The sequence below is a fragment of the Sorex fumeus genome, unplaced genomic scaffold (assembly GCF_029834395.1).
Source record: "Sorex fumeus unplaced genomic scaffold, SorFum_2.1 ptg000128l, whole genome shotgun sequence".
NCBI classification, from domain to species: domain Eukaryota; kingdom Metazoa; phylum Chordata; class Mammalia; order Eulipotyphla; family Soricidae; genus Sorex; species Sorex fumeus.
The window spans coordinates 859,656-885,455 of record NW_026606185.1 but is presented as its reverse complement, the minus strand read 5'-3'; the positions used below and the strand labels follow the sequence as shown (position 1 = coordinate 885,455).

The 25,800-nt window shown below is 59.3% G+C and overlaps 2 protein-coding genes across 2 annotated transcripts; one reads left to right on the top strand and one right to left on the bottom strand.

Annotated features, from left to right (window-relative positions):
• Nucleotides 1-12,599: 12,599 nt before the first annotated feature.
• Nucleotides 12,600-15,109, bottom strand: GPR142 (G protein-coupled receptor 142). Its single transcript, XM_056138401.1, has 3 exons — nucleotides 15,083-15,109; nucleotides 14,438-14,600; nucleotides 12,600-13,477 (listed from the first exon to the last, which is right to left on the bottom strand). The coding sequence occupies exons 1-3, from the start codon at nucleotides 15,107-15,109 to the stop codon at nucleotides 12,600-12,602; spliced, it is 1,068 nt and encodes a 355-aa protein (XP_055994376.1).
• A 4,989-nt stretch (nucleotides 15,110-20,098) lies between these two features.
• Nucleotides 20,099-25,085, top strand: BTBD17 (BTB domain containing 17). Its single transcript, XM_056137940.1, has 3 exons — nucleotides 20,099-20,238; nucleotides 21,629-21,905; nucleotides 23,994-25,085. Exons 1-3 carry the CDS (start codon nucleotides 20,154-20,156, stop codon nucleotides 25,066-25,068), a joined length of 1,437 nt encoding a protein of 478 aa, XP_055993915.1. The 5' UTR covers nucleotides 20,099-20,153; the 3' UTR covers nucleotides 25,069-25,085.
• Nucleotides 25,086-25,800: the final 715 nt, after the last annotated feature.

Sequence of the window (25,800 nt, the reverse complement as noted above, 5' to 3'; positions counted from 1 at the left end):
CACACACACAGCATGGCCAGTTTGGGCCCTTTTATTTAAAAAATTGTTTTAATAAAAGAGATTGCTAGAAGGAATGTTGATTTCGCCAAGAAGATTGGGAGGTGGGGGAAGGGTACCCAGCCTCCCAGCATCCTCAGACTCTTGGACTGAATTACAGCTTATTAGTGCAAAGTCACCAGAGGGGTCCTTGGGACTCCTGACCACTGCTTGGGAAACGTGCCCCTCCCAACCCCAAAGCAGTAACTTACACACACCCCAAGTGCCCCATGTACAAATATCTGACATGTTTATTCGGGGGCTACTAGAACACCCACAGGAGGGTGGCTTACACACACACACACACACACACACACACACACACACACACACACACTATTGGTGGCAACCAGTCATGTGGGCATCCTTGGCTGCAAGGACCTCTGGGAAATGTAGTTTCTGCTCTTGGGCACCCATTCTCTAGGGGTAAAGGTGAGCAGAGATTTGGTGGACAGCTGACTGTGCTCACCACAGAATGAAATCAAGGCATTTAGGTCAGGGGATCCAGAGAAAAAGTGCCGTTCTTTCCACATTTGGGGAGTAATATCAGGTCGTATTTTATTTATTTGGATTTGGGGGTGACACCCTGGGGTGCTCAAGGTTCTATTCCCAGCCCTGTGCTTCAGGGGTCCCTTCTAGCAGGTGCTTGGAGAACCAGGCAGTGCCAGAGCTTGACCTTGGGTTAACACTTGCAAACAAAACACCTCAACCCTTAAACTGTCCTTCCATCCTTAGAGTAGGTCTTAAACGGGACAGCTGGCCGGGATGGACATGGAGAGTGTTAAGCTAAGTGAAATGAATCAGAAGGAGAGGGACAGATATAGAATGACTGCACTCATTTGTGGGATATAAAAAAAATAGTATGAGATTAATATCCAAGTCCAGCTAAAATAGTGCCAGGAGGACTGGTCAGTGGTTGGAAGCTTGCCACAGGTGTGTGTGGAGGAGGGGTGGGGGCGGGGGCAGTTAGGATACAGAGTACAGAGGGACCAGTATGACAGTAATAGAAATGATCACTCTGGACAAGAACTGAGTGTTGAAAGTAGGTAAAGAGATATACATGATAACCTTTCGGTATCTGTATTGCAAACCGCAATGCCCAAAAGGAGAGAGAGAGAGAGGGGAGAGAGAGAGAGAGAGAGAGAGAGAGAGAGAGAGAGAGAGAGAGAGAGAGCCTGCCACAGACAGATGTAGACAGTGGAGGGGGGAGGGAAACTGGGGACATTGGACATTGGTGGTGGGAAATGTACTTACACTGGTGAAGTGACAGGTGTTGAAACATTATATAACTGAAACACAATCATGAATAACCTTGTAACTGTATCTCACTGTGATTCAATGTATATATATATATATATATATTTTTTTTTTTAATGAAAGCTTGCTAGAAGAGATGTTGATTTTGTCAAGAAGATTCAGCAGTAGATCTGGAGAGATAATATGATAATACAGAGGCTAAGCCACTGTGCCTTGTGTATGGCCAAGCCCAGGCCCCACTCAGAGTTCCCTGAGCACCACCAGAAGTCAGCACAGAGCCAGGAGTAACTCCAGAGCACCGCTGGGCACGGCCCAGACTCTCTCCTTTGAAGATACAACAATATCAGAATCAAACCAGGTACGAAAATGCTATAAGATGGAGCCGGCGCCATAGCATAGCGGGGAGATCACTTGTCTGGTACACAGCCAACCCAGGTTTAATCCACGGTATCCCATAGGGTCCCCCTAACACTGCCAGCTGTGATTCCTGAGCTCAGAGGCGGGAGTAACCCCCAATCATCGCCGAGTATGGCCCAAATATCAAAAAGAAAGAAAAAAAAATAAGTGTACGTGTCTTAGGGAATCTGGAGCCATAGCATGGCGGGGGAGCCCTTGGCTTGCACGTGACTGACCAGGATTTGGTCCCTGGTGTCACAGATGCTCCCCTGAGCTTTACCAGGACTGACTCAGGCACAGAGCAGAGCCAGCAGTCTTACCTGCACACTGCCCACTGCCCCAAAGCAGAAACAAAAATCTTGGCCAAGGGCTGGAGAGATCAGACAGTGCTTGTCTAGCATGCGGCCAACCTGGGTTTGATCCTCAGCATCCCATACGGTGCCCTGAACCCGCCAGGATTGATCCCTGAGCACAGAGCCAGGAGTAACCCCTGAGCATCTCCAGGTGTGACCCAGAAACAAAAACAAAGACAAAAAAATCTGGGTCAAAGAAATAGTACAGCAGGTAGGGAGCTTGCCTTGCAACATGGTGACCCAAGCTCAATCCCTGGCACCCCCATAGGGTCCCTCGATCCTCACCAGCAGTAATCCATGAGCACAGAGCCAGGAGTAATCCCTGAGCACCCACCAAGTGTGGCTCAAACACAAAGAAAGAAAAATCCAAGCAGACTGAATCACTCACCCTAGGCCCAGGGACCCTGGCTGAGCTCTTGTCACACACAGAGTCGAGGCAGGAACCGAGAGGAAATGCCCACCCCACCCCTGAGTTCCTTTTGGAGCCCCTTGGAGACCCCCACGAAGGAGAAGCTGACAAAGCCCGGCTTCCCCAGGGGTCGTCTCTCCCCGCCTCTCCCACTGCCCCTGACTTCCTGCTGCAGGGGAGCCCCCGGCATTTTCCAGGCTTCCGCCCACCTTCAGCCCTACAGGACAGGGCAGGCCCGGGCACGGTGCACGCAGCATTTGGCAGCAGCCCTGGCATTCCCTGGCCACCTCCTGGCCACCCAGATGGCGCCCAGGCCCCAGCCGCCGCTTTGAGCCTGTTCCCCGCAGATGACCTGCCTTGGGGTCTGCGGGGCTCCCCCCTCCTCACTCACTGAGCCTCCTGTGGCCCCCCTTAACCTGCCCCCCCTCCTTCTCCTCCTCCGCCACTTCCTCCTCCTCCTGTTGTCTGCTGGCTTCTGCCATCCCCCACCCCCCAGGGCTGTGCTCACCAAGTTTCCAGCACTTTCTAGAAGTTCCTGGGGTTTGCTTCTTCCCACTCTTGTTCCTTGCAGCATGGCCAAGTCAGGTCCCCCAACCATCCTCCAGGAAAGCAAGTGACCCCAGGTAATGCCTTCCTAGCACACAGCTGCTGGTGGACCCAAGGAGCAGAAAACTCCCCTAAGGGTCTTGTGCCCCCACCCTCCCCACATGTTGGAGAGTCCCAGAGTGGCCCTCTTGCACCCCCTTTTCACCCAAAGCCGTGGTCTGGCCTCTCCCGGGGCTGTGGGTACAAGCAGCTCCAGACAGCCCTTCGCCTCGCCCTGAGCCGGATCCAGCTCTCTCTGAAGTTTTCCGGGTGCAGGGCACAGAGGAGGTGTTGACCCTGCCAAAGCCCAGGGAAAGTTCCAGCCCCAAGGGGATTCTTGAGTAGTAATAAGCTGCCCCCCCAAACACCGGGCACTCAGGGCTGGGATGTCAGTGGGGGGCTTCAGCATGTCTGGGACAGGCCTGGGAGAATCCAGTTCAAGGGGGGAGGGGGTCCCAGGAACCGGAACTGGCGTGTTGGGGGGTACCAGGCCTTCCTCCTCACTCCCCAGCTTCCCTCCTGAACCGGAAGAAAGAATTCGGGGTACAGGGAGGAGCCTGGGGCTCCCATCGCTAGAGTCTGCAAGGTGGACTTGAGCCCCAGTGAGCCTCACTTGGTGAAAACTGGGGTTGTCTTTGGTTCCGCCTAAGGGGTGCCGGGCAGCTCAGCTGATGGGGAGCCTCCTCTTGGGGGTTCGCTGCACCCGCCCTCCTCTGCCAACATCCTCCCGACCCACCCAAGCCCCACATTTTCTCGTTCCTCCTCCCCACCCCACCCCTAAAACTTCCTCTTCTCTTTGGGTTCTGGGTGTCTCTGGGAGGAGGAAGCGGAGGAGAGAGTGCAGGGACCCCACAGGTGGTTACCTAGCCCTCTCCTGCAGCCCAGGACGGGGGTCATCCCCGAGACACAGACCTTGAAGTGGTAGAGCTGGCGGGAGGGGGGATGGGAGGAGGGGCTGGTCTCGGGAAGCTGGGCTTGAGACTTTGGGGAGCAACAGCCCCACTGTCTTCCGGGGACCCTTTTCCATCACCTTGTGGCCCCTCAGGCCCAGAGACACCCCCAGAGCCTCATTCTTGCCTCTCATGGGGGCCAGACACTCACTCTGGGGGGGCTGGGCTACTCAGGGTGCACCTCACTTCCCAGAGGCAGAAACGGGCTGGAGAGGGCCTGGGGCCAGTGTGGGTACCACACACTGGGGTGATCTCACCCCACTTCCTCCCGCCTCCTCCCGCCACTGTGTCACCGAATCCCAGAGCGGTTCCCAAGGACAGAGTCCCCGGCTCCACCCTCAGATCCAGCCTTCACCCCAGGCCAGCTCCCGGGAGGAGGCGGCCTCCTGCACCCTGACTTAGGGGCCGTCAGAACCCCGATGCCTCAATGATATTGGCAGAGAGCCCCAGATTATTCCAGCCTCCCCGAGATCACCAGCCCAGAGGCTTCAGAGGGGCCTTGGGGGCAGGGCAGAGGGACGCTCCTAGTGAGGTAGGCAGGTAGACAGGGAAAGGCCCTAGTGATGTAGGCAGGTAGACAGGGAAAGGCCCTCGGCAATAAAACTTAGGTCAATAAAACCTCTGGGAGGAAAATCCTAAGACTGATCCACCCTGTGGATACAGAAAACAGACCTGATAAGACCTTCAGCAGACCCTAAAGAGGCTGGACCCCTCCCCATGAAGTTCCTCAAACCCTCGAACCTCTTCCTTAATCTGATTAAAATGTGATCCAGCCCTGAGAAGACTCCAGAACTTCCGGACCAAGACAACCCGAGAAGAGCCTATAAAAGCCACCTTGAACAAAGGAAGGGCAAGCATTTGCTGCCCGACCTCATATTCTGTTTGTGCCCACGTGGCCGAGCACATGTAGTGCCCTAACACATGTGTCGCCCGCATCTCCCTCTTGAGATGGGGAATTTCATGCTTTCCTGTCTAATGCTGGGGTATGTGTAGGGGCTCTCTCCGCCTTTGGAGAAGCCCACGTTCTCTCTTGAGCGCGTTACTTGTTCTCTCTTACTCTCCACTCTCTCCCACTTTCTCTTCCTCCTTCCCTTCAAAAGCCCTCCAAATAAAATCTGTTTTACTCACTGTTTGTCTACTCCTGAAATTCCTTTCTGTGAGCAAGCCAAGAACCCAGTAACCCTGGGTCCCGGCTGGCAGAGGCGGATCAGGAGAAAGTGACTGTCTCTCTCATCCTGACTCATGTGAGCCATCTGTGGGGTCCACAGACGTCACTCGAACCCCCCTCTCTCTCGTGGCATTTCTACCTGCTTTCCTGAAGGTAGAACTCCAGCCTTGTCCCCAGAGAAACAGCGAGGGAACGTGTGCCTGGAGCAGGGACAGGAGTCACAGTGGGTCAGGCACTTCCGGGGTGGGTGGCCCCCTCAATGCCAGTCACCCCTCAGAGTGCTGGGCAGCTCTCAGGCTACTGGAGCCTGGACCATGGGCAGGTGACAGGTCAAAGCAGAGCTGGCCCTGGCTTCTCCCACTCCTGAACTCTAGCAGTCACCCCCAAAGGGCCTGGACGAGAGAAATATCTCCCTAACTCCTTTTTTTTTTGGCTTTTTGGGTCACACCCGGTGATGCACAGGGGTTACTCCTGGCTTTGCACTCAGAAATTACTCCTGGTGGTGCTCAGGGGACCATATGGGATGCTGGGGATCGAACCCAGATCGGCCATGTGCAAGGTAAACGCCCTCCCCCCTGTGCTATCGCTCCAGCCCCATCCTTCCCAGTTCTTGTCTCTGTTTCTCACCTAAAAAAAAAGTGCACCCCTAAACTGTCCCTTCAGAGATTCACTCCAGGTAACTTGTTTGCCACCTCTGTGGGCCCCTAGATCACCCGGGGGCCTTCCCTTCCTTTAGAAAATTCTCCCACTCTCTGTTCTCTGCTAAATGCAGGGATTTGGGGCTGTAGCGATAGCACAGTGGGTAGGGCGTTTGCTTTGCACGTGGCCAACCCAGGTTCGATTCCCAGCATCCCATACGGTCCCCCTGAGCACCACCAGGAGTCATTCCTGAGTGCAGAGCCAGGAGTAACCCTTGAGCATCGCCGGGTATGACCCAAAAAGAAAAAAGAAAATGCAGGGGTGCTTGCTGGCCTCCGTGGAGCATGAAGGGAAGGGAGGTCGCCTTGCCGACTGGTGCCCCCCCCCATGACCCTGAGGGTCTTCCTGCCTGGGGTCATGGAGACAGTTAATTGCAGGGTGAGGTGGGAGAGGAGCAGAGGGACCAGCCCAGCTGAGCTCCCCGGAAGCTGCATCCGCCAGGCCTCAAGAGCCCCTCAAGGACAGACCGCATCCTTGGCGCCAGCGACCGACTGGGCGCTCAGGGTCTCCCCACAACAGCGCTCCCAGATCACAGAGTGGGAATGGGTTTGGGTGGGTGGCCTCCAGGAGGGTTCCTGGCACGGAAAGTTCTAAAAGGGTGACGGGTCAGGGGAACGGTAAGAGATCCCAGCAGTGACTGGTACACTTGGGGGTCCACATTCCTGGGAACATTTCTGGGCGGGCTCAGGGCTCATGCTGGCTTAGGGGTGTGCAATATCTGCAGGCTAGAGGGCACCCTGCTTGGAATGCCTGCACCCCGGCCTCCAGGGGGGTTAACAGGATCGGTGCTGGACCTGGCCTGTTTTGGTTTTGGCCACACTGGGCATGCGCAGGGTTTTCTCTGCACTCAGGGATCATTCCTGTGGGGCTCAGGGGACTGACCTCCCCCTCCACCGCCAAGCTGTGGTGCTGGGGTTCGAACCCAGGGTAGGCCCACTGGACCATTCTGCAGTCTCTACCCCTGGGGACAATACCTGGGCTGACAGTCATTCAGACTGAAAAGACTTTCTCTCTTCCTTCCTCCCTCCCTCCCTTCCTTCCCTTCCTTTCTCTCTCTCTCTCTCTCTCTCTTTCTTTTTTCCTTCCTTCCTTCCTTTCTTTCTTTCTTTCTTTCTTTCTTTCACTTTCCTCCCTTCCTTCTTTCTTCCTTTCTCTCTCTTGTTTTTGGAAGGTTGTCCCACACCTGGCAGGAGAACTTAAGGGGTGCTGGGGATCGAACTAGGGTTGTGGCAGAGGAAGAGGCCTCTGTGTGTTCCCTCAGCCTAGACCTGTCTTCACAATTCCTGGCCTTCCTCCCTCTCCAGGCCGGAACACACAGCCACCGGCTCAGCCTAGGGGATCGATAACCCCCCACAGAGTGTCCCCCAGGGCAGCACTGCCTGGCACCTCCCAGGGATGTCTGGGTGAAGTTGATATCTCAAAGGGGACACACCACTCACCACCCCTGGGCACCTGGACGCCCCCCTCCCCACCCCCAGCCCCTGCCGCTGGACTCAATCTTTATCCCCTAGCCTTTTTGGTGTACAGGAAACGCTGCCGACCAGGCTTTCCTGCCACCTTCCAGGAGATGCTCGCTAGATGCTTCTCCCACCCTCCTCCCCCAGGTCGCCTAATCTCTGTCCTCACAGGGCCCCCCCTAACCCTGTCCACGCCCCATTCCTCCTCAGAGCACCCCACCCTCCGGCTCCTCCACTGAGTGAATCAGGGGCTCCAAGGCCAAGCCTGTGGCCGCCTGCCCCTCCTCCCCCTGGCCTTGGCCAGTCCACCCAGGAGGAGTCTGGGAGGAGGAAACTTCCAGCCCCGTTAACCCTTTCATGCCTGCAGGCGTGTGGGGGGGCAGACTGCTAGATCCAGAGGAGGAGGGGGCTACAGACTGTAAAAAGGGAGACCCTCGCCACCCCAAGGAGGAGACTGAGTCAAAGGAGGGGCTGGGCTCTGTCCACTGCTCCCCCTTTGGGGAGCGGGCAGGTGGCTGCGGGGAGTGGGGGTCCCCGGGGGATCCCTTTTCCAGCTTTCTGAGTAGAGAGGGGCAATCCAGCCTTGTAGCATTGGACAAACCCTCTAGCATCCCTTCTTCCCCAAATGGTCCTGAGCCACCCACAAGTACCCCCAAATGACTTCCTGCAGCCCAGCCCCCGGGGAGGAGGGCACTGCCTGAGGCTTCCCCGGACCTGCACAATTTAGGGTGGGGGTCCCTAGTCCTCCTGGTTAGGATCACCTCCCCCCATCCCCATCCTGCAGGGGGCGAAAGGGCGGGTCGCTGCCAAGGTTCCTGCTCCAGTGGACTGCAGGATGCCCAGAGGTGGGTCCTGGCGAACTAGGACCCTGTGGGTAAGTGCCACCCACAGACACCGACCAATACCCGGGGCGGGCTCCGAGCCCGAGGCCCGCCGGACCCCCGCGGGGGGACCTCAGGGACCCTCCCGGCCAGCGTGGCAGACAGACGTGGCTCTCCCACGAAACCCTCCAGGCTGCGGGGACCCCACGCCCAGTCTCTTTGCGATAACTTTCACTTTTCCGTCAATCACCTCGAAGCCCCGCCCCGGACCCGCCCCGCCGCCCCGGCCGCCTGTCCTGCAGCGCCCCCTGCTGCTCGAGCCTAGAAGGGCCGACGACGGAGTGGACAGGGCAGGAGGGGATCAGACCCCCAGACACCTGCACGCCTGGCCGGCAGAAGGGCTTCAGAGCTGTTTCAGAAAGTGGCACTAGCTTTCCTGGCGGGGGATCCTACCCTGGACAGGCCCCAGAAGCCTCCAGAAACTTTGTCGGCCACCTACTGAGCACCCAGTACTGCACTGGGAGCAAACCACCGGGGCAGGCCCCAAACCAAAACTTAAAAGGAAAGAGAAAAATGAGGAGACAGTTTGTTAAGACGTTTCTCGACTAGCAGAAAACACGTATCTGTACCCTCAGGAAGTAATCGGTGCTTACGGGGTTCCCATGCGCAAGCGTGAACCCATCTATGCGGAAAAGCCAGGCTGGTGGAGCCACTGGGTCATAGCTGGTGCCAACTGCCTCAAGGAAGTAGTTTCAGATGAAATTTCATTGCCCGGGACATCTCCACAGAGGGCACCTGCCTCGATGCTGTCCTCAGGGTCAGCGTCTTCTCCTCCTTCTCCTCCTCCTCTTCCTCCTCCTTCCTTCCTCCTTTTCCTTCTTCCCCTCCTCCTCTTCCTCCTCTTTCCTTTCCTCCTTCTTCTCATCCTCTTCCTACTTCCCTCCTCCTTCCTCTTCCTCTTCCTTCTTCCCCTCCTCCTCCTTTCCTTTCTCCTTCTCCTCCTCCTTCCCCTTCCCCTCCTCTTTCTCCTCCTCCTTCATCTCCTCTTTCTACTCCTTTCTCTTCCTCCATTTCTTTTTTCTCCCTTCTTCCTTCTCCACTTCCTCCCTTTTCTTCTCCTTCCTCCTCCCTTTTCTCCTCCTCCCTCTCTTCTTCCTCCTCCTCTTTTCTCTTTGGGTCACACCCAGCAGTACTCAGGGCTTACTCTGCACTCTGGGATCACTCCTGGCAGGCTCAGGGACCATATGAGGTGCCAGGGATCAAATCCAGGTCAGCCGTATGCAAGACACGTGCCCTGCCCTCTGTACTATCGGTCAAACCCTGCTTCTTTTCTTGAAGCCCTCGAGAGCTTAATGGTGCTAATGCACAAAAGGTCCTGGAGAGAGGGCTCAGGGGTTAGGGGCCCATGTCTTGCATGCGCCAGGCCCAAGTTCTAGTCCTGGCACTGCCTCTCACTTGCTACCACCACCAGAGGCAGCCCTGGAGGTCCTGGCACTTGGCTAGCATCACCGAACAGAGCCCCAGGCCTCTTAAACACTATATATATATATATATATATATATATATATATATTTGGTGAGTAGGGGGCCCCACCGCTAGCCCCCTACTCACCAAATATATATATACAGACCAGGGACACAGAAGTGCTCTTACATGCCTCTTGCTTATATTTCAGCAGCATGCTTACTAAAGTGACATTAGCCTCTTTATTAGAGATCACAAAATTGCAAGAAAGGAATTGTTAGTCAATGCTTCGTGTAAGAAAAACTGGGAGCTGGAGCAATAGCACAGCGGCAGGGCGTTCGCCTTGCACGCAGCCAGCCTGGCCGAGCCGGGTTTGATTCCTCCGCTTGCTCCTCTCGGAGAGCCCGGCAAGCTACCAAGAGTATCTCGCCGGCACAATGAAGCCTGGCAAGCTCCCCGTGACGTATTCAATATGCCAAGCACAATAACAATAAGTCTCACAATGGAGATGTTACTGGGCCCGCTAGAGCAAATTGATGAACAACGGGAGGACAGTGACAGTGACAGTGAAGAAAAACTGGAAGCTGGGCTCTAAAACTTTGTGTGAGGCAGGAATTCTTGAAGCTGCGGGTAGATTATCCCCGAAGCTACGGGTTTCCAATCTATCCTACCCGGAGTCTCCAAGCGCCCCCTGGAGGTGGCGGGTGGAAAGGCAAGCGCCGGAAGCATTTCTGGGGCGTTGCTCTAAGCCTTGTCTGTTGTAAACTTAGGGCCCCGGAGAACTTCAGGGCTGGAGACACATTTTGTCTCCCTCCAGACTATCCGACCTCGGCAATTCAGGGAGACCTGCTGCAGTGTGTGTGTTTCATTTAGTTTTGTGTGTGTGTTGGGAGTGGCAGATCCTGGGGATCAAACCCAGGGCCTCGTGCATGCGAGGAAGGTGTTCTTCCTGGCCAGCTCCTTACAGGCTGGGGGAGGAAGCTCCCTCCCCCCAAGCCCCCTGGGCCTTACCAATGGGGTTGTCTAGTCGCGTTATTGGAGCAGCGCCCTTACTCCAACGCCCTGCCCCCACTTTCCACAGGGGGCTGGCACCGGCCGCTCCTGCCCTCAGACATGCCCGGTCCACCTGGAGGACCCCTCCACACCCCCAGTTGGCAGGCGCCTAGAGAGAACCGGGGCACGTCCTCTGCGCTTCCTCTGAACCCGGTGGGACCAGCTGCGCCTTGTAATTCTGGCGCTTTCGGAACGGAAAATGGTAATCTGAACAGCATGCTCTCATTCATTCTCAGCCCCGAGGGGCACGTGGGGTGCAGGGAACACGGGTCACAGGAGACTGCATCAGGACCCAACCAGCTGGCACCGGGCTGGCCTGGCTTTCCACTCCCCGTGTTTCCGGGCTGGCTCAGGCTGACCAACCGACCGGGTGTCAGAGATCCGGGGGGTTTAGGATGCTGAAAGGGACCGGGGGCTGCCTTGTCCCCCTTGTCCTCCTCCCCAGCGCTGGAGAAAGCTGGGAGAGGCGGAGAGCCGAGTGTTTATTTTACACTCAGCTGCCTCTGGCCTTCCCCGTCCCATTAAGGGAGGGTGTGTGGGGACTGGGGGCTGGGGGAGCTGGTCTGCAGCTCCCGTTTCAGGGAAAGGTCACCTCAGCCTGACCTGGAAGCAGAGCCCAGCCCAACCCACTGGGCTAATGTGTTTACCCAAGACCAGGAGCAGGTGGGCTCTCCCCACCCCCCACCCCCAGTCTCTCCCAGCTGCCTCTTCTCCTAGCTCCCCGGGAGGCTGTGAAGGGGCTACAGACTCACCCACCTCCTTCCTGGGGGAGGGGGGCAGGAGCCCTTTTCCAAGGGAGGGTGCGCTGTGCCCCCCTCCAGCGCTGGTTCCGGTGCTCGGCTGAGAAGCTATTTCCTCTCTCCAACTCGGCAACAATGGGCTGTTCTGGGTCTGAGGAGGTTCTGGCTTCAGGCGGGAGTTAAGGGAAATCCATCCAGGATGCTGGACACCCAAGGGGTCGTGTCGGCTGGGGCTGGGGCTTCAAATAGCCTTAAGAGAACTGGGGCTGGAGCCATAGCACAGTGGGTAGGGTGTTTGCCTTGCACGTGGCCGACCTGGGTTCGATTCCCAGCATCCCATATGGTCCCCCGAGTATCACCAGGAGTAATTCCTGAGTGCAGAGCCAGGAGTAACCCCTGTGCATTGCCGGGTCTGACCCAAAAAGAAAAAAAAAAAGAGAGAGAGAGAGAGAACCACAACCCAACCATGCCCGCCCCAACCCGGCTTTCCTCACCTCACAATGTGACCCAAGAAAGACCTTGAATTTTGCAGATAGTTTTCTTGTCACCCTGGTGTTTCTACTGGGGCCTTGAGGGTGATTAACTCAGAAACTGGGTGGACATCGATGGGGGACAGGCTAGAAACAGTTCATAGTCAGCTAGCCAGCTGGCCACTGACCTACCCATCCACCCACTGACCAATCCATCCATCCATCCACCGCTCATCCACCCACCCATTCATCCACCCATCCATCCATATACTCAGCCAGCCATCCACCGATCCATCCATCCATCCACGATCCATCCACTGATCCATCCATCCATCCACTCATCTATCCACCCTCATCATCCATCCATTTATCCATCTGTCCGTCCACTTTTCTACCCATCCACCCATCACTCACCTGTCCACCCACCTTTTTTACTGATTAAATAATCGCACCACCATTAATTTGGCCGTCATAAGTTATATATTACACATTCATAAACGCAAGGTAAAGTGTTCCTCACAAAGAACTGGTCATAGCAACGGACATGTCTATGTTACCTGCATCCAGCAGGCACAGGAGTTGCTGGGAAGTTTTGGGGAGCGTGGGACAGACTGCCTCCCCTTCTGCCTGGGCGTCTCCCCAGTGCCAGGTGGGGCCGATCAAGGGGCACAGCCCAGATGCCCAGTCCATGCAGGCAGCTGGGAACCTCCCTCCTCTAAGCCGCCAGGCTGAGCCCCCGCCCTACAACCCTGGTCTTTGGGTTTGGGGGGACCCCGGGGACTTCAGCACAGGCGCCCCTCTGGCGCCCTCCAGTCGCGCGCCCAGCGTGCAGGACAGGTGGGCGTCGTGGATGACCCCCCGCACGGCGGCCCGGAAAGTCTTGCTGACCAAGCAGTAGAGGCCGAAGTTGAGGGCGGTGTTGAGCATGGCCACCATATTGGCCACGTCCAGCGCCAAGTGGACCCTCCAGTCCCGGTGCACGGGGGCCACGTAGAGGTGGTAGAGCATGACGATGATGCGGGGCGCCCAGAGGAGCGTGAAGAGCGTGGTGACGCCCAGCAGGATGGCCGTGCTCCGTCCCACGCCCGGCTGCAGCCGGCCCCGTCCCCGACGCTGCAGCCGCCACACGATGGCCGAGTTGGTGACCAGGAAGATGGTGCAGGGGACGAAGTAGACGGTGAGGCAGTGCGCCCACTTGAGGACCTCGTCCAGCGTGCTGGGGGGGTCGTCGTCCCGCCACACGTCTAGCCACCAGTAGAAGGGGATGCCCGTGAGCAGCGCTGCGCCCAGCACCACGCCGATGGCCCGGCGCGTCCGGCCTGGGGACGAGGCGGCGCGGTGGTGCAGAGGGTGGCACAGGGCGCTGTAGCGGTCCACCGTGAGCAGCACGGCCAGCCACACCGAGGCGTGGTTGGCAGCGAACTCCAGGATGTTGGCAGAGCGCACCATGGCCTGGGGCACCTGGCGGGCCAGCACCGCCCCCTGCAGGAGGAAGCCCACGAAGACGATGACCACCTGCGTGACGATGTCCGAGGCCGTGAGCGCCAGCAGGTAGTAGTAGGAGGGCTTCCTGGTCCTGGCGGCCAGGCGGCCCAGGGCCACGGCGGTCAGGAGGTTGACTGCAGGGCACAGAGGGCGGAGGGTGACAGACATGAGAACTTGACGGCTGCCCCACAGGCTGGGCTCACTCCCACTTTCAGGGGGGCCTTTTTTTTAAAATTTATTGTTTTTATTATTTTTTGGCTTTTTTGGGGGCCACTTCCTGCAATGCCCGGGAGTGACTCCTGGCTCTGCACTCAGTAATCACTCCTGGCGGTGCTCAGGGGACCCTATGGGGTGCCGGGGATCAAACCCTGGTCTGCTGCTATGTGCGAGGCAAACACCCTCCCCACTGTACTGTCGCTTCGGGCCCTTTAGGGCTTTCTTAATCCCTCTTGATGGCCCAAAAGAATACAGTGGGTAGGGGACTTGCCTCGCACACGGCCAATCCAGGGTCCATCCTCAGAATACCATATGGTCCCCAGAGGCACCTCCAGGAGTGATCCCTGACCATCACTGGGTGTGGCCCCCCAATTCCTCTGGGTGGGAGCTGTTCAGAGCAGCCGCAGCCACTCCATACCCTGGCCCCCATGCCCTTGGCTGGTGTGGGGACAGAGCCTGCCGGGCATCCTGGGGTCCTTCCCACAGACACCAGGCCCTTGCAGCGGGGGTGGCTGCCTTAGGCACAGGTAGGTGACACCCCAAGGCCAAGCCCCTTTCTCCTTTGCTGCCTTCACCCCCTGCTCTGCTCTCTGGAGGTGTGGAGGATCCTGAAAGCTTTGCCCTGCGCTGGGGGGGGGGTGTCTCTGGACTGCCCCTCCCCTCTCCAGACAGTGCCCACAGCTGAGGGGAGAAGGGGAGCCCTGTTCTGGAGGGTTCTCTAGACAGAACCCCAATCCTTAGCTCCTCCCTGTGGCTCCCCTCTAGGGACACAAGGGCAGCCCAGGAGGCTGAGACGGGGGGACCTCAGGGTCAGCCCAGAGGGTCGTTGTCACCCACCCCAAGATATCCCCCCCAGGTCCGTCCCCCACGCCCCTCACCAGGAAGCCCCAGGCTCAGCAGGATGCTGTAGTAGATGATGGGAGCCACGCCGGCCACGCACGGGGACCGCTGCTCCGGGATCTCGGGCCAGTAGCCTTGGAACGTGGGGCCCAGGCCGCTGCTGTTGGGGGTGGGCAAGAGTACCCCCGCGTGGCTGCCCAGCTGTGTGCGGGGGCGGAGGGGGAAGCATGAGTCTCCCCTGCCCCCCCCTCCCCGTTCCACCCACTTCAGGCCCTGGCCAGACCCCCACCACCCTGCAGCCCGGCACAGGCTCCGCAGGGCCGAGAGATTCCGCACTGGGGCTCAGGAGCCGTGCGGGCAGCGGGAGGGTGTTGGGGGGAGTGGACGCCCCTCTAAGGAAAGACGTCACAGGGCCCCCCTTCCTGCGTTCTAGATGAAAGCTCCCCTCCTCTCCTCCCCTCCTCAGCACTCCAGGGGCCCAGAGGCTGTGGCCCGGCCCCCCTGGCCCCAAGTCTGTGATTTCTGCTGCAGCCCCCAGCCCCTCTCTGGCCCAGTGCCCCCATCTCACTTCCCATCTCTGTCAGTGCCCACGCCCCGCCCCCTTGTCCTGCCCCTCACCCCCTCCCCGGCCCCCATTCCCCAGTTCTTGATACTTCACCTGTCTCTCGTGCCTCGAGCCTCACACTCCGGGGTCCTGAGTCTGGGGTCATCTTATGGCTTTCTTGGCCCCCCTGAGGCTCCCTCTCAGCATCGCCTGGTGCCCCCACCCCTCCCGGCTTGGGTGAGCGCTACCGGCCCCACCGTGCTCCTCCCGGGCTCTGAGTGCAAGCAGAGTGGGAGGAGGAGGAGGAGGAAGGAAGGGGTGGGGCTGAGACTTGGAGTGGGGGGGGGGATTGAGTCTAGACAGTAGAAACGCCTGCAGCACACCCCGATTCCCCAGGGTGCCCGGGACAGGGGCAGGGGGTCAGGCCGGGGGTGGGGAGCAGGAGGGGCAGCCCTAGGGGGGCGGCCTGGGGACAGGCAGAATGATGGGGGGAGGCGGAGCTGACTCTGGGTACCAAACAGAAGGGGGCGCGTCTGGGGGGCTGGGGGCAGGACCAGGTGAGGCCTCAGGCTGGAGCAGCTCAGACCCCAGGGAACCCTCATGGAGGAGCGTTGGAGGCTCCTTCCCAGAGTGGGAGGGGGGGCACAGTGCAGGCGAGAGAGTCCCCAAGGGGCCCCTGGCCAGGCAGGAGGACATGAAGTCCTGCGCAGCTGTGGCCGTGACCCCAGGGACTTCTCGGGGCGCTGGGAAACCGTCATCCAGGGCCCCCGCAAAGCTGTTGTTTTTTTCCGAGCCTGGTGAAACCGATCGTGAACCCCTCCCTCACTCCCCGGAATATCAGGCGCTGGTAAATAAACACCAGCCGGTCACTTGGCAGAGGGAGGTGACCAGGGCAGCCAACCGGGAATCAATCCCCACAGCGGCTCCTTGGCTCCCTAAATAGGCCCCACATCTGGCGCGTGTGTGGGTGGGGTATGTGTGTGTGTGTGTGTTTGTGGTGTGTGTGTGTGTGTGTGTGTGTGTGTGTGTGTGTGTGTGTGTGTGCCGGCGCCCCTCCCCCCATCCTTAACCCCCATCCCCACCCCTCAGGCACGGCTGAGTGCTTGCTGCCCCCTGGTGGCGGCATCCTGACCCTGCAGGCTCCAAAGCGTCCACTAGCTTTGCCCAGTGGTGACCCAAGGTGACCAGAGGGACACTGTCACGCTGATCCCCATCAGGGGGCGCAGACCCCACTCTCAGACAGACAAAAAAATGCATCCCCAGCCACACGCTTCCTGCACCTTGAGGTTCTGCGGGAGCTGGAGCTGTTGATGCTTTAGCCAATGGGTTGCACCAGAGTTTGCCCCCACACCTGACACCTCCAGAAGCCCCACTCGGTATAACTGTGGCTCATCCCCACCCCATCCCAGTGCTCCAGGGAAGCGAGGCATCGGGGCACTGACCCCAGCGCTGGAAGGGGCAGTTGGCACTGGAGTGAGGCGTGTCCCTCCCTGCCTGTCCCTTGGTCATTTGTCATTCCTTGGGCAACCTGCTCCGGAAACTTGCTCAGGATGGGAGTGGCCCTGAGGGCTGGGGCTTTTGGGAGGAGGGACCCGAGCGGCCGCAGTGGGAGCGAGTGGGAAACACAGCATGGCGGAGGGAGCCAGGTAGGATGGCGAACTGCCACTGGGCGGTGGGGGGAGTCAGTCAGGACTTTGGGGAAGGAAGCCTTCTTGGACAGGACGCTAGACCTCTGAAACCAAGACTTGGGAGTGTTTTTGGCTTATTGAGCCACACCTGGCAATGCTCAGGGGTTACTCCTGGCTCTGCATTCAGTGATCACTCCTGGCGGTGCTCGGGGGACCGTAGGGGATGCCGGGGATCTAACCGGGTCAGCCGCATGCAAGGCAAACACTCTCTCACTGTGCTATCTCTCCTGCCCTCTCAAGATTCTTTTGGATTTCCCCCCGCTTGGTTTCGGGGCCACAGTCAGCAGTGCTTAGGCCTTACTCCTGGCTCTGAGCTCAGGGATCACTCCTAGCAGTGCTCAGGGCACCATATGGAGTGTTGGGAATCCAACCCGGGTCAACCATGTGCAAGGCAAGCGCCCTCCCGTTGTCCTATCCCTGCAGATGGACATTCAGGATTCTGGTCTCCAACCTCAGTGCCAAGGGAAGATTTACTCAGGAAAGGGCCACTCTAGAGTAGGGGACAGTGGGCGCGAACAGACGGGGCTGGGGTCTCCGGGGGCCTCAGGGCCCGTCTGCAGGTACAGGAACTCTTTGCCCTGCCCCAGCTTGTGCGAATTTCCGGCGGCTACTTCAGCACTTGAGATTCCCCGTCCGGCGGGGTCATTTCTGGTGACGGATCCGCTGTGGAAGGACGGCCCAGGGCGAGGAGTGAGTCCTGGCTTCCATCTGCTTCACTCACAAACATCCCTCCTGGGACCTGCTAAGGCTGGGGGGCGGGGGCTCACCCAAAAGGGCTTCCTGGCGGGCAGGGAGCAAGCAAGCAGGGGGTCTTGTTATCCCGTTGAGGCAGGACTGAAGCGGTCGTCCAATGGGGAGGCCACTTGCTTTGCACACGGTATCCCATCGGGTCCCCAGAGCACCGCCAGGAGTGAGCCCTGAGCACAGCCAGGTATGGCCCCAAGGAAAACAAGCATAAAAAGAAAAGAAAACCCCACAGTATTTGAGAAGTCAGCAGACAGGACTCTAAGTACCTCGGGTGCTCATCCTTTCTGGAGATGCAGCATCTCCAGGTAGCCAGCCCTTTCCCGGACCCACCTGCCTTCCTCCTTTCCTCTCTAACACCCTGGTCTTTGTCCGTACAGCTAGGAATACAAGGTTTTTATTTATTTATTTATTTTCAGTTTTCTACCTGAATCCTTATTTTTTTTTAATTTCTAAATTTTTTTTTAATGAATCACTGTGAGATACAGTTACAGACTTACAAACTTTTATGATTATGTTTCAGTCATACAATGATCAAGTACCCATCCCTCCACCAGTGCCCATTCTCCACCACCAATGATCCCAGTATCCCTCCCGCCACCCCCACCCCATCCCTCCACCCATCCTGCTTCTGTGTCAGACACATTTCCTTTTACTCTCTCTCTCCTTTTGGGTGTTACAGTTTGCAATACAGGTAGTAAGTGGCCATCATGTTTGGTCCATAGTCTACTTTCAGCACATGACCGGAGCAAGCCCTCCAACCATCATTCACTTAGTATTACCTGTATCCAAATGATAGTATCCTTGTATCCAAATGATAATACTTTGATTGTAACAAAAGCACTCTGCCCTTTTCAATTGTTCTTGCTCTGGATGTTTGGGTGGACCCTCCACCCCCCACCCCACACACACACACCCTCCACGCACTCCTGACCCTTGGACTAAGAAGAGAGAACGGAAAGCTGGTGTGTAAATCTCTGGAGACAGCTCTGGGAAAGGGGAGGAGGGAGTGTCTCTGAGAGAGATGGGGCAGCGGGACTCCTGGAGCCCTTGGGAGAAAGGAGCGTGAAATAGACATGAAACACACACAGTTCAGTGGCCGTCACATGCTTTGCTGGGCTGACCTGAGTTCCATTACCAGCCCCTCTCTGGTCCCCTGAGCTCTCAACTGACCAGGAGTGATCCCTGAGCACAGAGACAATAGTAAACCCTGACCACCCCCCACCCCTCCGCCAGAAAAAAACAAAAACAAAAACAAAACAAAACAAGCAAAAATACCCTCCCCGCCAATCACGGGGCTGAGAACACACCCTGTGCTGCCTGCTTGCTGAGGGTCTGGGAGAGGAGCTGTAGGCAGGTGTGGGTCTCCCTTTGACACTGGCTGTCACAGTTCACAGTTCACTGACATTGAATGTTCCTGCCCCAGGGGGCTGGTAGCGTCCACCCCATCCCTGGGCCCTGAGCCTGCTGTGGGAGGGGATTGCTAGGGAGGGCTGGGGGCCTGGTGTCCACCAGCAGGTGGGAAGGGCAGACAGCTGGAGAGGATGGGCCCAGGGGCTGTTTGGTCAGCTGGGAAGGGGCAGACCCCAGGCCTGGCTTGTGTGTGTGTGTGTGTGTGTGTGTGTGTGTGTGTGTGTGTGTGATAGCAGGGAGTGCTAGCTGGGGGCAGAAATGTGTGTGTGTATGTGTGTGTGTGTGTGTGTGTGTGTTAGCAGGGAGTGCTAGCTGGGGGCAGAAGAGTGTGTGTGTGTGTGTGTGTGTGTGTGTGTGTGTGTGTGCAAGCGCGTGTGTGTTGGCAGGGAGTGCTAGCTAGGGGCAGAAATCAATGTCCTTTATGTACTCAGTTGGGTCCAGAGGGTGGGGAGGGCAAGTTCAGATATCCCCCTGCCCCCAACACACACATACAAGCCCCCAAATCAAAGTCTGGCCACAGCACTGATCCTCTCAGACGCTCCTCTTCAGCTCACCAGCCTCAAGGGGTCCCCCCACAAAAAGCAGGACGGGTCTCACTGAGCCTCAGCAGGACGTACCCCTCTGGCCGCTCACCCCTCCTGGGGCCTGCAGGGAGGGTGTTTGCCCTGCATGGAGTTTATCGGGGTTCCATCCCCGACACTCCAGAGGGTCCCCTGAGTTCTGCCAGGGGTGATTCCTGAGCACGGGGCTGAGTGTGACCCCAACACCGAAAAATTAAGAGTCTCTGCAGTGTGGTTCCCTCACTCCCGCCTGGGGCTGGTGAGCCAGGTCAGGCGCCTGCACCCAGCCTGGCTCTGCTCCCCTGGGGATGCCCTGGACTCTGGGGTAAAACAGTCTCGAGGGGCCCTAAAAGCCCATCACCCTCCCTGAGTGTGCCAAGACCCTGAAACTCCCAGCCCTTTCGGGTCTGGGAGCGAGCCTCCCACTGCGAGCGGGCAGGGTGCAGCCCTCACCCTCTCCTCCACCCCTTTGCACCAGGAGGAGGGTGCAGGGAGGAGGGAAAGTGTGCAGGCGGTGGGGGGGCAGTGGTCCCGGAGGCCCGGCCTGCCCTCGGGACAGCGAAGACCTTCCCAGGAGGGGACAGGGGGGCGGTGCCGGATCTGTCCCCTCCAGCCTGGGCAGCACAATAGCCACTGGGCCTGCTCTCCGGCTTAAGAGGTTGCCTGGGCAACTGCAGGCCGGTTTCCACCAATCCAGGGCAGGGCCGCGGGGGGAGGGAGGTGCGGCCCCTATATAAAGAGGAGGGATGGGGGCCGGGGGTCTGGGCTTGGCGGTCCCCACAGGACTCGGGGACAGGGCACGAGCATGGGGAGGCTGGGCCACGCCAGGCTGGGCTCCTGGGGCCGCTTCTGGGCCACCCTCACCTTGGTGGGCCTGGCCACTCGAGCGGGTAAGTGGGCGATGCCAGGGGGGAGGGTTGGGGAGGGCCAAGCCAGCAGCCCACTCCCAGAGGGTGGAGTCCAGCTGACCAGGGGCGTCCAGAGCCCTTGCTAGGGCCAGTTCCCAAGGAGGCAGCCTGGGGGAGGGGGGAGGGGCGGCTGGCAGCAGGGCGCCCCCAAAGCCTTCTATTCATTCATTCTGTCCATTGTCCAGGGCAGCTGGGCAGCTGGGCCGGCCTCTGCGCTCAGGTCCCCCAAAGCAACAGCTGCGGGAGGTGGGGCGCTACCTCCCCTCCCCCCACCTCCCCTGGTGCACACGTCCTGCTGTGTGATAGTGACCTTCCGATTCTTTCTTTTCCCTTGGTCTTTGGGCCACCCCCGGTGGTGCTCAGAGGTCCTTTCTGGCAGGGGGGGGGGGGCATATGGGTTGTCGGGGATCAAACCCAGCTCAGCCACGTGCAAGGCAAACGCCCTCCCCTCTGGCCTATCCTTCGGGTGCGACGGTGACCTTTTTCTCTGACCAGCGTTGCGCACATGCGTGTGCCTGCGTGTGTACTGAGCACGTGCAGGTTGTCATCTGTGCCCCCTGCCGCCTGCCTTGCCCCCATTCCTCGTGCTTCCTCACACCTTCCAGGCTCGGGAAAGCTGCTGGCGGGGGTTGTCTGTGACGGAGGTCGTGTCCCCAGCTGACCAAAGGGGCCTCACGCATGACAAGGCTCTGGCATAACCAGCCTTGGGGCGAGGGGGAGGGGTGAGACAAGGCAGGACTGACCTTTAGGGACAGCAGAGCCCCATTAGCATGTCAGCTGGAACTTCTGCCTCATAGATCAGGCCTCCCCAAGGGCAGCTGGGCAGGGACACAGCCCCCCTCCCGCCCTGCATCAGCCTGTGGCCTCCTTGCGCCCTTGCTCACCGTCCGCCAGGTTTTCTCTGGGCAGGCCCTGGGCACAGCCTCGCCTGCTCCCTCTGGCCCGGACCTGGGGGGGGGGGGCTTCCTATCAGCCCCTCGGCCGCCCACCCTTGCTCTGTGGCTTAGTCCCCGGCAAGAGCTGCTTTTGCTTCTGTGCCTGTATCAAGCGGGTCTGTCCATTCCCAGCATGTCCTGAGTCTCAGGAGAGGACCAGAATCCCTTCTGGAAGATTCTCAGCAGGTGCGAGGGGCAGGGACAATAACTGCCCGGTGGCCTGGGCGTCGCCCCCGGGGAGGTGGTCCTGGGAATCACGTGCCCATCCAGCTCATGTCCCTCTTCCTGCCCCGAGCGCTCCCCCTCACCAGGGTCTACGCAGGTTGGGGTTCTCTTAGAAGGCAGGTGCGCCCTGGCCCCGCCCCTCCGGCCCGGCCCCGCCCCCTCGGCCCCTGGCCCCGCCCCCCCACAGACCGTCCTCCTCCTTCCTGCCGCAGCCCACCGAGCTGGCGTCGGAGGGGAGGCCGCGGGCACGACCATCAACCACTCGCAGCAGCAGCTGCAGCGCCTGCAGGAGCTGCTGCGCCAGGGCAACGCCAGCGACGTGGTGCTGCGGGTGCAGGCAGCGGGCACCGATGAGGTGCGCGTCTTCCACGCCCACCGCCTGCTGCTCGGGCTGCAGAGCGAGCGCTTCCGGGAGCTTCTGCACAACCAGAGTGACGTGGTGCTGCAGGAGGCCAGGGACGTCGCCGCCGTCTTCGACAAGTTCATCAGGTGGGGAGGAGATGCCCCCCCCCCCCCACACACACACACGGGGCCCGGAGAGCCTTTGGCTATGGGTGGGGGCTCACCTTGGGGCCCTGGGAGCCTTGGGCTACAGGTGGGGTCCCACCCCGCAATGCTGGGGACTGTGCGGTGTCCCGGCTGGAATCCAGGCATCCTGCATGGTAAACTCCAGCTCTGCCATGAGACACTAGTCCGTGGTGTTAGTAATCAGCGATGCCAGCTGGTGTAACACCAGTGACCGAACACTGACATCAAAGCCCAGAGAGCTTTGAAAATCTTCAAATTCCTGAGCCCCACCCTGGACAGTCAGCTTCGAATCTGAAATTGGGCCTGGGCAGCGTTTTTGTTCGTTTCATTGTGTTTGAAGGTCCCATTTGGGGGTTGGTGTCTGGCCTGGGCTGGAATCACGGGTTTTGGAGGACACTGAAAAAAGGACCCCTCCCCCTCCCCACACACACACAGAGCTGTATGTCTCATCTCCTGCACCCTGTCAGGGCTTGTCAGCCTGAATGTGGTGGGTGGAGGAGGGGGTGGGGGGTCTGCTCACACTGTGCTCTGAGTTGCAACCACATAAGACAAAGAGGCTGCAGAATTCCAGCCATGACTTATGAGTTCCAGGAAAAGGGATAGCACAGAAGGGCCCAAAGGAGACTTCCCCACACCCAGAGTCAGCTCCCTTTGACCAGCCTTCCCCAGAGCCCACCCTTTGTCTTCCACCTTGAACTGTCATGCCTGTTAGCAGGAAGCTGGTTGCCGGAGAGATAGTACAGTAGGGAGGGCGCTTGCCTTGCACACGACCAATTTGGGTTCAATCCTCTACACCACAGAGGGTCCCCTGAGCACCACCAGAAGTATTTCCTGAGTGCAGAGCCAGGAGTAAGCCATGAGCATCACTTGGTGCGGCTCCCAAAACAAAAACAAAAAGTCTATTAGCAGGAAGCAGGGGTGTGAGGAAGCTTCTTCTCAGGGGTGTCTGGGGCCAAGATGCCAGAGAATAGGGAGACAGGGAAGAGGGGTGCAGGCGATCCCAGGTGGTCAGCACACTCCACTTCCCACCCCTCCCAAGTATGGGGGCTGGCTGGGTCTACACGGAGGAGGCAGACAGAAATGGGGAGATGCAGAGTAAGGCGGGGAAGAGCACTGGGGAGATGGGAGCACAAGAGGGCGAGTGGGAGCTGGTCCTCCTGGGCCCTGCATCCTCTCTAAAGCCCTGTGCTGCGCCCATGACTCCAGGCCCCAGGGGATCCGAGTCAGGTCCAGCAAATAGGTGGAAGGAAATGGGTGCTGCGGGATTGTGAGCCCCACAGGGGCAGGAACCACGTTTGCTGGGGGAGGTTCTTGTTTTTCTTTGGGGGCCACACCCAGCAACGCTCAAGGGCTTTCTCTTAGCTCTGCACGCAGGGATCATTCCTGCCAAGACTCAGGAGCCTAGGGGGTGCCAGTTGGCCACATGCGAGACAAGCACCCTACCTGTTGGACTCTCTTGAGCCTGGGTTTTAGTTTTTTTCGTTTTTTTTTCTTTTTGGGTCACACCCGGTGATGCACAGGGGTTACTCCTGGCTCTGCACTCAGGAATTACCCCTGGCGGGACCATACAGGGTACTGGAAATGGAACCCGGATTGGCTGCGTGCAAAGCAAATGCCCTACCCGCTGTGCTATCACTCCAGCCCCTTAGTTTTGTTTTTTGCAGAGAGATGGTTTTGGGTTTGGGGGCTGCATGGAGTGGTGCCCAGGGCTATTCGGTGCTCAAGGGACCCTACGCAGTGCCAGGGATCAAACCGGGGTTGGCCCCGGTGGCCACATGCCACACCGAGTTCAGTCCTCTATAATACCTCCTGTTTCCTTGCTGCCACCCGAATACCAGAACGACAAAGCAGACCTGAGGTTGGAGCTCTGTGTGTGTGTGTGTGTGTGTGTGTGTGTGTGTGTGTGTGTGTGTGTGTCTGTGTGCTCTGCTCCGAGGCGCCCCTGACCACGACCCCGCAGCGCTCGTGGACACAGACAGCAGCGGTGCTCAGGAGCGGCGGCCTCGCCCGCCCCGTCTGAGCCTGCCCCGCCCCGTGCTTCTCCCGCAGGTACCTGTACTGCGGGGAGCTGACGGTGCTGCTGGCGCAGGCCGTCCCCCTGCACCGGCTGGCCACCAAGTACCGCGTGGCCTCGCTGCAGCGGGGCGTGGCCGATTACATGCGCGCGCACCTGGCGGGCGGCGCAGGCCCGGCGGTGGGCTGGTACCACTACGCCGTGAGCACTGGCGACGAGGTCCTGCGCGACAGCTGCCTGCAGTTCCTGGCCTGGAACCTGTCGGCTGTGGTGGCGAGCGCCGAGTGGGGCGCCGTGAGCCCCGAGCTACTGGCGCAGCTGCTGCCGCGCTCCGACCTGGTGCTGCAGGATGAGCTGGAGCTGTTCCAGGCGCTGGAGGCGTGGCTGGGGCGCACGCGGCCGCCCGCCGCTGTGGCCGAGCGTGCGCTGCGCGCCATCCGCTACCCCATGATCCCGCCCGCGCAGCTGTTCCAGCTGCAGGCGCACTCGGCCGCGCTGGCGCGCCACGGCCCTGCCGTGGCCGACCTCCTGCTGCAGGCCTACCAGTTCCACGCCGCGTCGCCCCTGCACTACGCCAAGTTCTTCGACGTCAACGGCAGCGCCTTCCTGCCCCGCAACTACCTCGCGCCGGCCTGGGGCGCCCCGTGGGTCATCCACAACCCGGCCCGCGACGACCGCAGCACCAGCTTCCAGACGCAGCTGGGGCCCAGCGGCCACGACTCAGGCCGCCGCGTCACCTGGAACGTGCTCTTCTCCCCGCGCTGGCTGCCCGTCAGCCTGCGGCCCGTCTACGCGGACGCCGCGGGCACCGCACTGCCCGCCGCGCGCCCCGAGGACGGCCGGCCCCGGCTCGTGGTCACGCCGGCCAGCAGCGGGGGCGACGCGGCAGGCGTGAGCTTCCAGAAGACCGTGCTGGTCGGGGCGCGCCAGCACGGCCGCCTGCTGGTCCGCCACGCCTACAGCTTCCACCAGAGCAGCGAGGAGGCCGGAGACTTCCTGGCGCACGCGGACCTGCAGCGGCGCAACTCTGAGTACCTGGTGGAGAACGCCTTGCACCTGCACCTCATCGTCAAACCCGTCTACCACACCCTCATCGGGACCCCCAAGTAGTCAGGCGCGGGGCTCTGGATGGGAATTAGAGATCTGTCGGCGGGGAGCAGGGTGGAGCGTGGGCCGTGGAGGGTCCTGCGGTGGGCGGACGCTGAGCCGAGGCGCGCAGGCAGCGTGGTAGACCAGATGTCTGATTTGTGTTGCCTGCTAGACAACTGTTCTTGGCTGAATAAACCAGTGCTTAAGAGAAGCAGCACAAAGGTGGTCGAAGCCTGTGGTCTGGGGTCAGGAGGGTTCCATAGATTTGGGCTTCCCGCACTTTCCTTAGCCTTCCCCTCCACCCTGCCCCCAGGTACCCATTCTAAGAGCGGGGCGGAGTCGTGCGTCCAGTTGGTCAGTCTGAGAAGGATGATTCAAGAATGGGGCAGAACTTGTGTGTCTTGATTCTGAGAGGTTTAGCAAGGTCCTCTAGACTCCCGACCGCATGGAAGTTACAGGGGTTGCTGTTTATTGTGTTCTGGGCCTTCCCAAGTCTCTAGTCTCTCCTGGGGAAGGGTGACTGGGTGGGGAGCAGGGCAGGAATAGGCCTTGTCCACCCGCCTCTTCTTGGGAGGCCTCCGGGTCTGAAGGAAAACCTTGGGGCTGGTTTGAGGCCACCAGCAGAGAGACCCTGGGTGTTGGGGAGAAGGGAGTGGGCTGAATCTCATCCTCTTCGTCACCTCACCATCTGTATAGGATCTGTTTCCCAACATCTCCCTCCAGACCCAAGTGGATTTTTTTTTTTTTTTGCTT